General features: G+C 37.3%; 2 protein-coding genes across 8 annotated transcripts in view; one reads left to right on the top strand and one right to left on the bottom strand.

Moving 5' to 3' along the window:
- Positions 1 to 9,367, top strand: part of LOC149131596 (dynein axonemal heavy chain 8-like) — a 30,393-nt gene extending 21,026 nt beyond the window's left edge. Inside the window, exons 7-9 of the mRNA XM_089338030.1 lie at positions 2,176 to 2,545; positions 4,208 to 4,360; positions 7,539 to 9,367. Coding sequence (XP_089194156.1) covers positions 2,176 to 2,545; positions 4,208 to 4,360; positions 7,539 to 7,934 — 919 coding nt within the window. The 3' untranslated portion in view covers positions 7,935 to 9,367. The remainder of the gene's footprint in view (positions 1 to 2,175; positions 2,546 to 4,207; positions 4,361 to 7,538) is intronic.
- Positions 9,368 to 11,243: 1,876 nt separating this feature from the next.
- Positions 11,244 to 17,172, bottom strand: part of LOC106882430 (transmembrane protein 143) — a 34,485-nt gene continuing 28,556 nt past the window's right edge. For all 7 annotated transcript variants that reach the window (XM_014933108.3, XM_014933107.3, XM_014933106.3 and 4 more), the window contains exon 6: positions 11,244 to 15,053. In XM_014933108.3, coding sequence (XP_014788594.1) covers positions 14,812 to 15,053 — 242 coding nt within the window. In that variant the 3' untranslated portion in view covers positions 11,244 to 14,811. The remainder of the gene's footprint in view (positions 15,054 to 17,172) is intronic.

Below are 17,172 nucleotides of genomic sequence, written 5' to 3'. Positions count from 1 at the left end.
TGTTTATTGAGCGAAATCACCTAAAGCTCCACGAGGCTCCGGCAGGGGATGGTGGTGAACCCTGCTGTACACTTTCACCACAACTTTCTTTTGCTCTTACTTCCTGTTTCTGTTGTGCCTGTATTTCAAAGGGTCAGCCTTGTCACACTGTGTCACGCTGAATATCCCCGAGAACTACGTTAAGGGTACACGTGTCTGTGGAGTGCTCAGCCACTTGCACGTTAATTTCATGAGCAGGCTGTTCCGTTGATCGGATCAACTGGAACCCTCGACTTGTGTGTGTATATCTTGCTTGGAAACATGAAGGTTGGCAACAGGAAGTGCATCTGATTGAACAAAATCTGCTTCAACAAATTTCGACTGATCCATGCAAGCATGGGAAACTGGACCTCTAAGACCAGTCTCAAAAACCACTGAACCATGACAGACTAGCCCAAAAACAAAAAAAAAAAAAACACCCTTTTAATTCTACATTGCTCTGGACAAGCTACCACTGAAATGGCAAAAGTGTATTGAAAATATGGGTGCATACTTTGATGAATAAAACTATTCCTTGTATTTATAAAACATTAGTAAACTTTTTTTTCCCCTTTCTACAAATTTCATACTTGACTAACTTTGACGACCTATAATGGGCTTTGTTGTAATCAGCATTAACAAGGAGTGCAAGGCTAAGGAGAAAAGCAGCTGCAAATATACTGCCTGCATTGACCTGCAATCCTCATACTTGCAACATTAGTGGGCTTCTTTACAAATCATTGGCGGGACTTAAATGTCACAGTTGACATAAGGATTTTGACTGACAAAGAAAATGTAGGTTGTCAGGTCTTCATGTCGAAACCAACAGGAGAGTCCATTATTGTTATTGTTATTATTATTATTATTATTATTACTATTACCTCTGCCTTCACTAAGGCGGCGGTATTATTTTCAGTCATGTTTGTTTGTTTGTCTGTCTGTGGACAAGATATCTCAAGAACCGCTTGATGGATTCGGATGAAACTTTCAAGGAGGTTTGGCTTCCTGACTGGCATGAACTGATTAGATTTTGGGATCGATCCAGTACTGGACAAGGATTCTGGATTATTTTTCCTAATTTTTTGCTTAATTCTTGAGTGCAGTCAGGTCCATTTTTAATATTCTCGTTTGTGAGAGCAGTCGAGTTTATTTCAGATGTTCTCATTTTCAAAATCATTTCCGGCTAATTGTTGAGGGGACGTTGGTGTTGCCTTGGCAGAGGTTTGTGCTCTCTGAGTGGTCTTGTTTGTATTGTTGTTGTTGTTGTTGTTGTTGTTATTATTATTATTATTATTATTATATCATGGACTATATATATATAAACAAAATCAAACACACATACACAAGGAGTGTGTGTGTGTTTAGTTCATGGGTCGGCTCCTTCTAATTCCTATTTGAATATATATATATATATATATGTATATATAAATATTATTATTTCTAAATCTCTTGGGGCTAAAACAACAATAACATCATCCCTTTCAGGACAGCCATATTATGTTGGCAAATAATATATATATATATATATATATATATATATATATATATATATACACATACACACACACACACACACACAATAATGTAAGGGGCTATATATATGTATATATATTTCCTTTATCTTTTATCGTTTGCTTGTTTCAATCATTAGACTGTGACCATGCTGGGGCACTACCTTGAAGAATTTTAGTCAAACGACTTGATCCCAGTACTTATTTCTTTTTTTTTAAGCCTAGTACTTATTCTATTGGTAGTTTGCTGAACTGCTAAGTTATAGGGATGGAAACAGACCAACACCAATTGTCAAGTCGTGTTGGGGGACAATGTCTATCTACCTATCTGCTTGTTTAATCTATCAAATACCTGTCTATACATCTTTCTATCTATCAGATATCTATCTCTCTGTCTGTCTGTATGCCTATCTGTCTAGCTGTCTCTGTCTATCAGTCTGTCTATCTCTCTGCCTGCCTGCCTGCCTGCCTGCCTGCCTGCCTGCCTGCCTATCTATCTATGTACTTTTGATGCCTATCTGTTTGATTGTCACTTGTGTGTATGTGTGTAATCACTAATTCTGTTGTCATTAACTAATTAATGTAATCACTATAATCAATACTTATCTGGAGTTTTCTTTTTTTTTTTTTTTTAAATCCCTTTCAGATATTCAAGTAACACAGCTCAATCAATTCTGGACACAATTCTTAATATTCAACCAAAAGACAGCAGTGGTGGTAGTGGTGAAACTAGAGAATCCATTGTTTACAATATAAGCAATGATATGCTTGAAAGTCTTCCTGCTGACTATGTTATGTTCGATGTCAAAGCTCAACTTGAAAAGGTCGGAGCCTTAGAACCAATGAATATTTTCCTACGACAGGAAATTGACCGGATGCAACGAGTTATCACTGCCGTCAGAAATACATTGCTAGACCTAAAACTGGCCATTGATGGAGCAATAATCATGAATGAACATCTGAGGCATGCTTTAGATGCCATGTTTAATGCAAGAATACCATCTTATTGGCAAAAAGTAAGTTGCAGATTAGTAACTTGTTAAGACAAATAGAGCCTGGTGTAGCCCCTGGCCTTATCAGCTCCTGCCAAACTGTCCAACACATGCTAGCACAGAAAATGGACATTAAATGACAATGACGACGATGATGACAACGATGATGAATAAACTAGGCTGGTGGCTTGGTAGACTAATTAGAGATTCAGAGTAAAAAGAAAAGATGATTAGGTCAGAAGATTAGACAAGTTTTTTTGGTGTATATGCAACCAAGAATACAATATTGGAATGTGGAGAATGGGTGTGTCTGCTTGGATGCTGGAAATTTGGCATGGCTGGCTGGACACTGAGCCTGTTTCAGTGATGATACTTTTTGGCACCAGAGGCAAACACATGCACACAAACACACATACACACACACACATGCAAAAATATACACATTCAGGTAAAAAGCACCCGTGTTAGTGCCATGTAAAAAACCCTTATGCCAGCATCATGTAAAAAGCACCTAGTACACTCTGTGAAATGGTTGGCGTTAGGAATGACATCCAGCTGTTGAAACCAAGCCAAAACAGGTGACTGGAGCTGGGTACAGCTCTCTGGCTTGTCAGCTCCAGTCAAATCATCTAAACCATGCCAACATGAAAAGCGGACATTAAATGATAATGATGAAACAAGTAAAAGAGTAAAGTATATTGAGTTGCTAGATGTAGCATATTTAGGAGTAAAAGATGACCTTAGTTACATAGTATATATTTTGATGCAGTTTGAAATGTATGTGTGTATAGCAACTGCAGCATCCCATATATGAGCATAAGAGCAAGTAGTTTAATGTAGGACACAAAACATACACACTACTAGTCTGATAAAATGCTTATAAGTTTGTGCAAAATATATAAACAGGTCAGTTTACTTCTCTGAAATCTTATAGGAAATGCCAACTACATTTATTTCAAAACACCAGTTTATAGCCTTCATGTTTTATTCTATTACCCTTCCACCAGTTTTTCTTCTGTTTTTGGCAGTTCCCTTCTTTACATTTCTCCAATGTTGTGTTGCAATTCTTTCTGATAAAAGTGAAAGAAGATATCACCTGATAAATGTTTGAGTAGTTGAAGGAGTGTAATCAAATTAATCATTTCTCTAGAATATAACAGCTTCATTGTTTGATTAAAGGAAACATATTTCTCTTAATATATTACAGTTTATATATTATTTCCATTATTTCTATAATTCTTTGAATATGCATAACCTACTGGTTAGGGTGCTTTGTTCACGACCATAAGATTGCGTGTTCAATTCCACATTTAGGACTTATATGCATATATTGGTTTTGAACTTCTGACACATGGCCAGCAAGTTCAGGGGAGGGGGGGTGAGTTGATTACCTTGAACCCCAGTGCTCAATGGCTACTTGTTTTATCTACCTTGAAAGGATGAAAGTTAAAGTCAGCCTTGGCAGAATTCGAACTCAGAACATAAAAATGGACGAAATACCACTAAGCATTTTGTCTGGTGTGGTAATGATTCTGCCAAGCTCGCTGCCTTATATTAAAAAAAACAAAACAGAACAGAAAGCAAATAACAGATGCTTAATAATAAAATGGCTAAAAACACCCTTATTTTCCTCTCATTTTGTGTCCATTTAATTTCTGTCTTCTCCTCTGCATTTGTTTAAATTAGATTTCCTGGGAATCAAGCAACCTTGGATTTTGGTTTACTGAACTCAGTGATCGAAATGCTCAATTTCGTAGCTGGTGTTTTGAAGGGAGACCTGCTGCATTCTGGATGACTGGATTTTTCAACCCTCAAGGATTTTTAACAGCAATGAGACAAGTAAGATTTTTTTCAAATATTAAACTTTTTTTTTTTGATATTAGCGCACAAACAAGATGGCAAGCTGGCAGAATCGCTAGCATGCCAGGCAAGAAAGCTTAGCAGCATTTTGTCTGTCTTTACATTCTGGTTGTGGAGGTGCAATGGCCCAGTGGTTAGGGCAGCGGACTCGCGGTCATAGGATCGCGGTTTCGATTCCCAGACCGGGCGTTGTGAGTGTTTATTGAGCGAAAACACCTAAAAGCTCCACGAGGCTCCGGCAGGGGATGGTGGCGAACCCTGCTGTACTCTTTCACCACAACTTTCTCTCGCTCTTTCTTCCTGTTTCTGTTGTGCCTGTAATTCAAAGGGTCAGCCTTGTCACACTGAATATCCCCAAGAACTACGTTAAGGGTACACGTGTCTGTGGAGTGCTCAGCCACTTGCACGTTAATTTCATGAGCAGGCTGTTCCGTTGATCGGATCAACTGGAACCCTCGACGTCGTATGCGACGGAGTGCCAACAACAACATTCTGGTATCAAATGCCACTGTGGTCAACTTTCAGGGTTGATAAAATTAGTACCAGCTGAGCACTGGGACCAATTTAATCAACTAAGCCTCTCCCCGAAATTGCTGGCTTTGTGCCAAAATTTGAATTCAGTATTAGAGACCACACACACGCACACACACACGTGCGCGTGCACACATCACTTGATATAAGACACCAGTGTGTTTCATTAAGGCTGTCAGTAGAGGTTAAAAATAAGCATGACGGAAACATGGAGTCCACACTATATTGTTATGTGTGTCAGTTAGTAAAGGCATGAACAAATTACCAGGTCATATGTTGCTTGTAAGCATCTATGTCAAGTGCTCTAAAATGTGAAGAAAGCATGTTTATAATATATCATTAAATGACGGATAACTTAACTGATGCAGTGAGCTAATTAAAAAAATATTTTAGTCAATTAAATTTGCACACATAAATAAAATATAAATCTTCGGCATAAATCCTCTCTACTGCATGCACACAAGGCTTGAAGTTTTGGGGGAAGTGTCTTATTGATTATATCAATCCCAGTGTTCAACTGGTGCTTATTTCATCAACCCCAAAAGGACAAAAAGCAAAGTCGACCTCGATGGAATTTGAACACAGAACATAAAGATGGATGAAATGTTGCTAAGCATTTCATTTGGTGTGTTAACGATTTTGCCATCTCACTGACTTTAATGACAGTTCTTGCAGTAGGGAATTATTCTGTTTTTACTTCTTTTCTTTTTTGTTTGTTTTAGTTATGTTGTGGCAACTTTCGACATATGGTATTTTATTACAACTTTTGTGTGAAGTATTGGATAACATGTTTGCTGTCAGATCTTTAAAATCTGAGAGTACACACACACACATATATACATATGTATGTCATCATCATCATTGTTGTCGTCTAACGTCTGCTTTCCATGCTGGCATGGGTTGGACGGTTTGACTGAGGACTGGTGAGCCAGAAGGCTACAATCTGATCTGGCTTTATGTTCTGAGTTCAAATTCTGCCAGGGTCTACTTTGTCGTTCACTCTTTCAGGGTCAATAAAATAAGTACCAGTTGAAATTTCAGGCCTTGTGCCTATAGTAGAAAGGACAGCGAGTTGGTAAAATTATTTGAATACCAGACAAAATGCTTAGCGACATTTCGTTTATCTTTACAATCTGATTTCAAATTCTGTCAAAGTCAACTTTGCCGTTCATCCTTTCATACCAAATTCATCCACAAGACCTTGGTTGGTCCGAAGATAGAGTAGAAGACACTTGCTCAAGCTATTGCGCAGTAAATATATATATATCTTGTGTCAAAGTGATAAACACTTATTAACGAAAGCAATAGAGTAGTGGAAGCAATGAAGTATTTGACTATAATCATAATGGTATCTAGTTACAACCCATTATGTTCAAGGTTAAAATCATTCTATTAATTCCAGTCTCCTTTGTCTTTTATTTCCTCAGGGTCAAGTTAATTGACTATAAGCCTCTTCTATGAGGTCAATAATATAAGTACCATCTGAGCACTGGGGTTGATGTAATCGACTAGCCCCCTACCACAAAATTTCAGGACTTGTGTCTATAGCATTATTATTATTATTATTATCATTATTATTATTATTATTATTAAGACAGCAAGCTGGCAGAATCATTAGCACGCAGGGAGAAATGCTTTGTGGCATTTCGACTGTCAGCATGTTCTAGGTTCAAATTCCACCGAGGTTGACTTTGCTTTTTATCCTTTCAGAGATCTAATAAATTAAGTACAAGTTGAACACTGGGGTTGATGTAATTGACTAGCTTCGTACCCCCAAAATTTCTGGCCTTGTGCCAAAATTTGAAACCATTATTATTATTATTATTATTATTATTATTATTATCATCATCTTCATTATTATTATTTTTATTATTATTATTAATGTGGCAAGCTGGCAGAATCACGAGCAATCTAGACAAAATGCTAAGCAGCATTTCTTCCAGCCTTACATTCTGTATTCAGATTCTGCCAAGGTCAACTTTGCCTTTCATCTTTTTGGAGCCAATAAAATAAGTACCAGTTGAGGACTGGGGTCAGTATAATCAACTAGCCCCCTCCCACAAAATTTTAAGCTTTGTACCTATAGTGGAAAGAATTATAATAATTATTATTACAACTGTGGCTCCGAAGGCTGAGCCTTTGAATTAATTTCTGTGGTATTCCAGACAATAGCTTGCTTCCCAACCACATGGTTCTGGGTTCAGTCCCACTGCGTGTCACCTTGGGCAAGTGTCTTCTTCTACAGCCTTGGGCCAACCAAAGCCTTGTGAGTGGATTTGGTAACGGAAACTAAATTCTGTCTGACTCATGTAAACATAGCAAAGGGGACACGAAAATGACGATGATGACCACGGTGATATGCAATTGCCTCTGATCTAATATCTGAACAGATAGAAGTGAATACTTTATAGTAGTGGATAGTTTCTTTGTATCACTCAGACTTACATGAATGCACACAGACATACATGCATGCCCACACATACATTCATGAAGGCACACACACTTACATGCATGCACACATGTACATGCATACACACACACACATGCACGCACACACACACACACACATGCTTGCCCTACATTAATATTTATGTTAATATTGATTCCCATTGCTTTTATGTTTCAGGAAGTAACTCGGAAGTATAAGCATAAAGGATGGGCTTTGGATAGTGTTTATCTCCAGAATGATGTGACCACAAAACGGAAGGAGGAAACTCTAACTATCCCCTCAGAAGGTGTTTACATTTATGGTTTATATTTAGAAGGAGCTGGATGGGACCGGTCCAATAGTAGACTCCAGGAGGCAAAACCCAAGATTCTCTCCGAACCAATACCAGTGATTCATATGTATGCAGTGAATCAGCCACGACCAGTTGACAGCAAGACGTATGTTTGCCCCATTTACAAGAAACCTTGTCGTACTGATTTGACTTATGTGGCGAGTGTCACACTTAAAGTGGAAAATAATACTGCGGATAAGTGGGTGAAAAGAGGAGTTGCTTTACTTTGTGATATCAAGTGAAAGTACATCATGATGATTCTGCAGACTTATGTGTCAGAACATACGAGGGGGTACTGAAAAGTCCCTGGCTTTAAGGCTATCGTGAAAGGCCTGGTTGGAGGCCCAACCTTCCGAGTTCTTTTACAGGGTTTAGAAAAACTGAAAGGACCACTGCAATAAGTGTGTGAATCTGAGAGAGGAATATGCTGAATAAAATCCTAACTAACTGATCCTTCTGTATTTTCTTTTAACCAAAGCCAGGAACTTTTCAGCACCCCCTCGCATACTGTTTCTAATTTAAAATTTCTTTGCTTAAGCAAAACTACATTTGAATTAAAATAGTCATCTATACATCACAGTTACTGTAAACACATTGTTGAAAGGAAATTTACTAGCTTTCAATGACGTATTTAAGTTAAATATGATATATGGATGACTATTAGAATTACATTTTGTTTGACATAGTAGCAACCAGATATTAAAGAACGATTTTTGTCCATATTTAATTTAATTTTCCAATAAAATTTATGTCACAGAATTTCTGTGGAGATGGCTGGGATAGTAGTAGGTTGACTGGATGCCTTGTTTTGTAATATTTTTTCCAGCAGTTAAGGCAGTGAGCTGGCAGAATCGTTAGCAGACCAGGCAAAATGCTTACTGGCATTCCGTCTGTCTTGACGTTCTGAGTTCAAATTCCACTGAGGTTGGCCTTGCCTTTCATCCTCTCGATGTCAATAAAATAAGTACCAGATGAGTACTGGGATCAATGTAATCAATTTTTCCCCTCCCCTGAAATTGGTGGCCTTGTGCCAAAATTTGAAACCCACATTTATTCCAGCATAAAGGCAGCTATCTGATGGAATCATTAGCATGCCAAACAAAAAGCATAGTGGTATTTTATCTGTCTTTATGTTCTGAGTTCAAATTCTATCAAGGCCAAATTTACCTTTCAGGCTTTCAGAGTTGAGGGTTAGGGGTCAATGTAATTGGCTAACTGTTTCACTCTGAACTTGCTGGAATTTGCACCAAAATTTGAAACCAATATTTATTCCAGCTTTTTGTGATCTGAGATCAAATCCAGCATGGATCAACTTTCATCCTTCTGGAGGTCAATAAATAAAGTGCCAGTCCAGAGTAATGGACTGACAGAACCAGTAGGATGCCCTATGGCATTTCTTCTTTTTGTATTCCGAGTTCAAATCCTACCAGAATTACTCTGTCACACCATGTTCAATACTTGAATCCATTACTGGACTGCCTTTGATCACAAGTCTTCTCAGGGATAAAACAACAACGTATAAAATGAAAAAAAAAAGGGCATTGGTTGGGCAATGCATACCCAGCACGCAGATAAATTTTTTCGCAAATTATAGCAGGGCTTACAATGCGTTGCTTACCTGCTTTTTAATTGAACCAAATTAATTTTTTCTTGTAAGTATCACCATTTTAGGTATTTATACTCCAGTGAAATTAATAAATCAACTCATAAATAAACAAAACCCTTGAATCCATCACTGTACACACACACACACACACACACAGCATCGCATATCTATGTATGTATTTATGTATCATCATCATCATCATCGTTTAACGTCCGCTTTCCATGCTAGCATGGGTTGGACGATTTGACTGAGGACTGGTGAAACCAGATGGCTACACCAGGCTCCAATCTGATTTGGCAGAGTTTCTACAGCTGGATGCCCTTCCTAACGCCAACCACTCCGAGAGTGTAGTGGGTGCTTTTACGTGCCACCGGCACGAAGGCCAGTCACGCGGTACTGGCAACGGCCACGAAGATAATCAAACCAAATTACCAAATTTTCATCATTTTAAGCCGCTCACCCAATGAGTATTTCTGCCAAATTTGGTGAAAATCTGTTCAGTTGTTTTCCAGTAATTTTACAAACACACAGACAAACAGACATAGGTAAGTAAATACAATACCCTTCTTTTCACTTATGTGTGCAGTGTGACAAAATTGTTAAGGAACATCACTTTTCTTTCTGTTTACTGAATTTTATAGAGATATTTGTGAATGACAGATGACGATGTATTGAAAGTCTGTTAGAGGTGCAATAGATGGCCATGGATACTATCTTTCCTTCTTCACTAAATAGGTACAAGCATACCTGTGTGGTTAAGAAGACTTGAGGTTCAGATTTAGTGTATAGCACTTTGAGCAAGTATCTTCCATTATAGCTTTGGGCTGACCAATGCCTTGTCAGCGAATTTGGTAGATAGTAACTGTATGGAAGCCTGCTGTGTAGGTGGGGTGGGAGCACAATGAGGAGTTTTTGCCACATTTTTTTACTTTGAGAGAATATATATTTTTTACAAATACTCTTTTACTTGTTTCAGTCATTTGACTGTAGCCATGCTGGAGCACCGCCTTTAGTCGAGCAAATCGACCCCAGGACTTATTGTTTGTAAGCCTAGTACTATTCTATAGGTCTCTTTTTGCCGAACCGCTAAGTTTTGGGGACGTAAACACACTAGCATCGGTTGTCAAGCGATGTTGGGGGGACAAACACAGACATATATATATATATATATATATATATATATATACATATATACGACGGGCTTCTTTCAGTTTCCGTCTACCAAATCCACTCAAAAGGCTTTGGTCAGCCCGAGGCTATAGTAGAAGACACTTACCCAAGATGCCACGCAGTGGGACTGAACCCGGAACCATGTGGTTGGTAAGCAAGCTACTTACCACACAGCCTATGTTTACTACCTTACAAAAATTATATCAGCTAAGCAAATTACCTTCTCTAAATGCATTAAAAACGCTATAATACACATATTCAGATCACTATTTCAGAAAATTATCACCGTTCTCTTTGAGCATATAAAAGACAATTTTAGCTGGGGCAAAATGAGTAAAACAAGACAAGGTAAGTCTGCCTCTTCAATTCTCTAGAATTGCATTTCAAAGCAGACTCATACACACCACTATCCATCCTTAGTCATTAGAAAGATCGCAAATTCTACAAAAATTTTAAATATTGAAAATAATTGAAGGAGGCTCATGGAAAAATTGCACATAATATGAAATTAATGAAATTCAACTAAATCAAAAAGCTCAGCATAAGATATTCTCTATTGATGCTTCACGATCTGCTGGAGTGTCTGCTTTGTGATATATTTATGCACCATGAAGTTAAACAGAACAAATTATTGAAGCAGCCATTACTCATTTTACCCCATTTTAGATATTATTTTTTTGAGAATTGAATTTTATCAAATTAAATATTAGTATGGGGAAAAAAATTGACTTGGAATCCAACAGAGATAAGAATATTGATTGTTAAACACCAAAAATTGTCTAGATATTTTATTAGCAACCTCAATTACAACTGGGTCAAAGTTGAAGAAAAATTTCTTGAAAAAAAAAAAAAAAAAGTATCTGTTATCGATGTTCCAAACTCTCTCAACTGTAACAACAACCATGCTGACTAATTTTTACTCCCAAAGATGATGCAACACTTGAAATGTAATGGTTTCAAACACGTAGGGGGAAAATAACAAGAAATTAGAAATTACTCATTCTACACCGGTTACTAGTTTTGCACCCCTTCCTCCGTCAATATATATATATTTCTGTATCTTTGTGTTTGTCCTCCACCGCTTGGCGACCTTTGCTGGTTCGTTTACTATACTTAAAAATAAGTATAGGGGTCGATTTGTTTGAATGTCACAATATGGGTACGGTTTAGTGAATAAAACAAATAAAAGATAACAGAAAATAAATAATAAAAAAGATCTAGACAGTAAATAGTTTATCACAGTGTCTTTTGTAGAACTACATCTCTTTTAAAACTTCCTTCCCGTTCCAGTTGCTCATTACTCCCTAATAATTCAGATTGAATATTAACGCCATTCATCATATTTATCTATATCGTAGCGTCAATGTTGCCGAAAATAGTCATGGACACGACCGACCCCGATAGAGTTATTTCCCGTTGGAATTATTTTGGAGTGACCTCCCTTTAAAAAATTTGCTATCAGATTATGCAGGGATAAATTGCTAGAAATGATAGCAAAAATCTCCATCAAATTAATCTTTACCGTCTTGGTGAAAAAATAAAAGGAGACATATTAGCATAACCTTAGATAATTCGCATGAATGGTCACGAGTGGATTGCTTTTAATCACCGGTCTTTTCAGGCATAGCCAGTCTAGGGCCAAAGAACACCAGGTAAGATAAAATCATTAAGAAACATCACATTTTCTTACTATTTATTAAATGTTACATTTTAAGGGGATATTTGAGAATGGTAGATGATGATATATTGAAAGTCTGTCTGAAAATTAGCTAAATAGTTTCTTTTGTAATATTGGTTCACGCAATAAAATCGGCATCAGTCATTCACCATCTATTTAAAGCAGTGGTTCTCAAACCATTTTTATCTACGGACCCCCTTGATTGCTATTTTATTCTGGTGGATCCCCATAGCCATTCGATGTTTAAAAACTAATTTTATAGATACTTCTTTCAAAACAGCTTTTGTGTATTTTTCCTAAGTTCACTTGTGTAGCTTGAACTATGTAAAATGTCAGAGAAAGAAACATAGCTGTTTCTTGCAATAAATAAATCTAAAGGAAAATTTTTTCACAGATGCTTTATATACTACTGTAGGTACCCAATTTACTATTTTGCTCGTGTGGACCCTAAAAATCTTATATGGACCCCAACCCCTGGAGTCATTCGGACCCTAGTTGAGAACCACTGATCTTACAGTTTGCATCTGCAGTCAGGAACCACCATCTGAGCTGAATATCAATCTACTGGAAGCTGCCCAGATATGTACAACCAAATGAATTCCTTCCGTAAGTCACTTACCATATCATCAATGTCTTACATCTCTGAACATTTCACATACTAAAGTTTTGATACAAGGTAGCTGATTTGGTAGAAGCCCATAAAATTATCCACCACCTTTTCAACAACAAATTTGGCTACTCTTTTGAATTCAATACCTCTACCATTTATGGACATCCTTATAACATCAAAAGATAGTGCAGCACCCATGACTTTCAGAAACATTTTTCTATGCTCAGAATCATGAAAGCATGTAATAAACTATGTGTCAGTTGTTAACTGTCATGATATTAAACCCTCCAAAAATTTCATGCTTCCTGAAATTTGCCAACACTATTTCTGATGTGCCTAAGCGTCCTTTCCCCTTTTTGGCACTTTTGCTGTTTCTTTTCTGGTCTTTTCATGTTTTATTCTATGTAACATGCATCTACTTTTGACTAGCTTTACTTATTATTGCTTTCTGTTCCCTCATTCCTTGCTTTCCAATGATTTAGTGCACTTGATTGTATTTAATAATCTAATTATTAGTTATAATCATTGAAATGGCAAACTAGCAAAATCGTTAGCAAGCCAAACAAAATGCTCAGTGGTTTTTTTTGTCCAAGGTTGACTTTTGTCTTTCATCCTTTCAGGATCAATTGAATAAGTATCAGTCAAGCACTGGGGTTGATGTAATCAACCTACTACCTCTCCCAAAATTTCAGGCCTTGTGTCTATAGTTAAAAAGGATTATAAAGCCAGCAAGATGGCAGAGTGGTAAGCATATCAGATAAAATCCTTAGTAGCCTTTCTTCAGGCTCTACATTCTGAGTTCAAATTCTGCTGAAGTCAACTTTACTTTCATCCTTTCAGGGTTGAAGAAATAAGTAATAATCAAGCATCGGACTCAATGTAATCAACTAGCTCTTACCCACAAAATTCCAGGTCTTGTGCCTACGGTAGAAAGGATTATTATCATCGTCATTTTTACTATTTTTATAATTATTATTAATAATCTTTTTGATTTTTGGCACATGGCCAGCAATTTTAGTGGAGTGGAGGTATGTTGATTATATTGACCCCAGTGTTTCACTGGTATTTATTTTATTGATTCTGAAAGGATGAAAGGCAAAGTTGACCTCAGTGGAATTTTAAACTCAGAACATAAAGAAAATCATGAAGCAGTCTGCCTGGCATAGTAATGATTCTGCCAGCTCATCACCTTTGATGGTTATAATAATAATAATGGACTCTCCCATCAAAGACAATGTATGAGTGTTCAGCCTTTGGCAGAGCAGCCTGCAAAAATGATTCATTTATAGTGATCATATGTATGCCCTGTACATTAACTCACACCCTCCATCAAATCAATGTTGTCTGAACAGGTGCACAGTGTACCACACATCAGGTGTCAAAGTGATTGCAGAACATCGTAAGCTGAAGTGTTTTGATCAAGAACACAGTGCACCACCCAGTCTAGGATTTGAAATCATGACTGCATGAGTGCAACACGCCAACTACTAGGCCATGCACTTAATAATAATAATTATTATTATTTTTACTCTAAGCACATGGCCTTGAAAATTTTTGTGGGGGTAGGGGGCAAGTTGATTATATTGACCCCAGTGCATAACTGGTACTTATTTCATCCACCCCAATAAAAGGCAAAGTCAACCTCAACAGAATTTGAACTCAGAATATAGCAGCAGATGAAATACAGCTTAGCATTTTGCCCCACATGCTAATGATTCTGCCAGCTCACTGCCTTAATAATAATAATAATCTTTTGTACTCTAGGAACAAGACCTGAAATTTTGGGGGAGGGGCCAGTCGATTAGATTCACTCCAGTATGCAACTGGTACTTAATTTATCGACCCCAAAAGGATGAAAGGCAAAGTCAACTTTGGTGGAATAATAATAATAATAATAATTACTTAAATCTTCTGATAAATATTTTTGTAATTTCCCATATCAGAAATGAGAAAATAAAGTTTCACAACAAAAAAAAACAATCAGTAACATTTTAATAAAATGTATAATATATAAAAAATTTAAATAGATATAAAAAAGTTTTTCTAGTTTACTTTCTACGAGATATTTATTTTCAACGAATTATCTCTGAAAGTTTTATTTGGTGTGAAATTTTTGGAAAGTGTGTCTGTAGCCAATTTCAAAGGTTGAACAACTAGTTGATTGTTCACATAATGAAGAATATCAAAAGATTTTAGTAGAGCAATTGCTTCTCTAGCATCAAACTCTATTCTGGTACCAGTTACAGAGAAAATCCATTTTTCAATGTTTTGCTCCAGTATTTTATTGGATATCCCATCTGAAAGAATTACAAAGTGAAAAATAGTTTTTATAATATATATATATTAAGACAGTTGATTTATCAGTTAAAAGAAATTACAGAATTCATACACTGCTACTAATACTACTACAGGATCATCATCATTAACATCTACTCTTCCATGTTCGCAGGGGTTGAACAGAATTTATTTGAGATAGATTTACTACAGCTAGCTGCCCTTCTTGTCACCAATCCTTATCTGTTTCCAAGGCAGGTAATTACTTCCCCATGACTAAATATGTCAAATCGTCCAACCCATGCTAGCATGGAAAGCGGACGTTAAACGAGGATGATGATAATGATAATACAGTTCTATATTTAAGAGATGAGGAATTATTTACATTTGACGGATATTCGTCCTCATCTTGTTTGTTGTTAACACAACGTTTTGGCTGATATACCCTCCAGCCTTCGTCAGGTGTCTTGGGGAAATTTCGAACCTGGGTTCTCATTCCTATCGATGTTACTATTATTATTATCATTATTATTCAGGTCGCTGCCGTGAATCGAACTCGGAACCTTGGGGTTAGTAGCCCGTGCTCTTAACCACTACGCCATATGCCTGTGGGCAATTATGGGGTGAATTTTAAGGCTTATAAATCTATTATTTTTCTATCCTTCCTCAATACCGGTTCCCATATGCTATTCATATCTGCACTCGGTCTGCTTAGGAGGTTGTTGTGTCCTAGCATATGTGCTGCTTCTTTTAGTTTTCGTATTTTCCAGTGTTGTTCCCTGTCTATTATTTTAACTTCATCCCACAGGGGGAGGTGGTTTCCATTTTTCCATACATGATCAGCTATACCCGATTTATCGATATCTCCTCGTGTCACAGCTTTGCGATGTTCTTCTACCCTTATTTTGAGGGGGCAACATGTTTCGCCTTTGTATAACCTACCACAGCTGCATGGGATGGAGTACACGCAGTTTTTGGTCATATTCTCTTCTGTTGGTGGTTTTACCCGAAGGAGATATTTGCGAAGTGTTGTATTGCTCTTGAATACTGCCCTGATGTCATATGGGCCGCATATCTTTTGTATCTTTTCGGAGAGGCCTTTCACATAGGGTAGACAGACTGTAGACAGTTTATTGGTTTCATCCTCTCTTTTCTTCATAATTGGAGTAGATAGTATGTTCTTGGGGTAGTGGTTTCTTAATAGATTGTTACTGAGCTTGATCATTTCCTCGTGGTGGGTATCACGATCGCTACTTATATTCTTTGCTCGGTGTTTTAGGCACTGAGCAATTCCTCTCTTTACACTGTATGGATGGTGGGAATTGAAGTTAAGGTATCGTCCAGTGAAGGTTGGCTTGCGATATACGGATGTCCTGAATCCATACTCGGTGCGTGTTATTAATACGTCCAGGAATGCCAGCTGATTGTTCTGTTCCTTTTCCATGGTGAACTGTATGGATGGATTTATTGAGTTCACATGATCTAGCAGCATTTGGACATCTTGCTGGTGGGGCCAGAGAATAAAGGTGTCATCAACGTATCGCAGCCATAGGGTTGGTTTTAGTGGTGTTGATCCTAAAGTCAAATTCTCGAAGTATTCCATGTATATATTGGCTATTATCGGTGATAATGGCGAACCCATAGCTAAACCATCTTCTTGTCGATATATATCAGTGTCCATACTGAAGTAGGTAGTTTCTACACAGAAAGTCAACATTTCCATCAAGTTTGTTATTGGTATACTAGTGCGTTCTTTTAGATGGGTGTCTGTCACTAGTTTTTCTTGAATCACCGATAGTGCTTCACCAGTTGGGACTTTGAAGTTAAAATAATAGACAGGGAACAACACTGGAAAATACGAAAACTAAAAGAAGCAGCACATATGCTAGGACACAACAACCTCCTAAGCAGACCGAGTACAGATATGAATAGCATATGGGAACCGGTATTGAGGAAGGATAGAAAAATAATAGATCTAAATTCAACCCATAATTGCCCACGGGCATATGGTGTAGTGGTTAAGAGCGCGGGCTACTAACCCCAAGGTTCCGAGTTCGATTCACGGCAGCGACCTGATTAATAATAATAATAATAGTAACATCGATAGGAATGAGAACCCAGGTTCGAAATTTCCCCAAGACA

Source organism: Octopus bimaculoides, chromosome 20, assembly GCF_046866305.1.
Source record: "Octopus bimaculoides isolate indiv1 chromosome 20, ASM4686630v1, whole genome shotgun sequence".
In the NCBI taxonomy this organism is placed as follows: domain Eukaryota; kingdom Metazoa; phylum Mollusca; class Cephalopoda; order Octopoda; family Octopodidae; genus Octopus; species Octopus bimaculoides.
The sequence above is the reverse complement of the archived record's forward strand: the minus strand, read 5'-3'. Positions and strand labels throughout refer to the sequence as shown.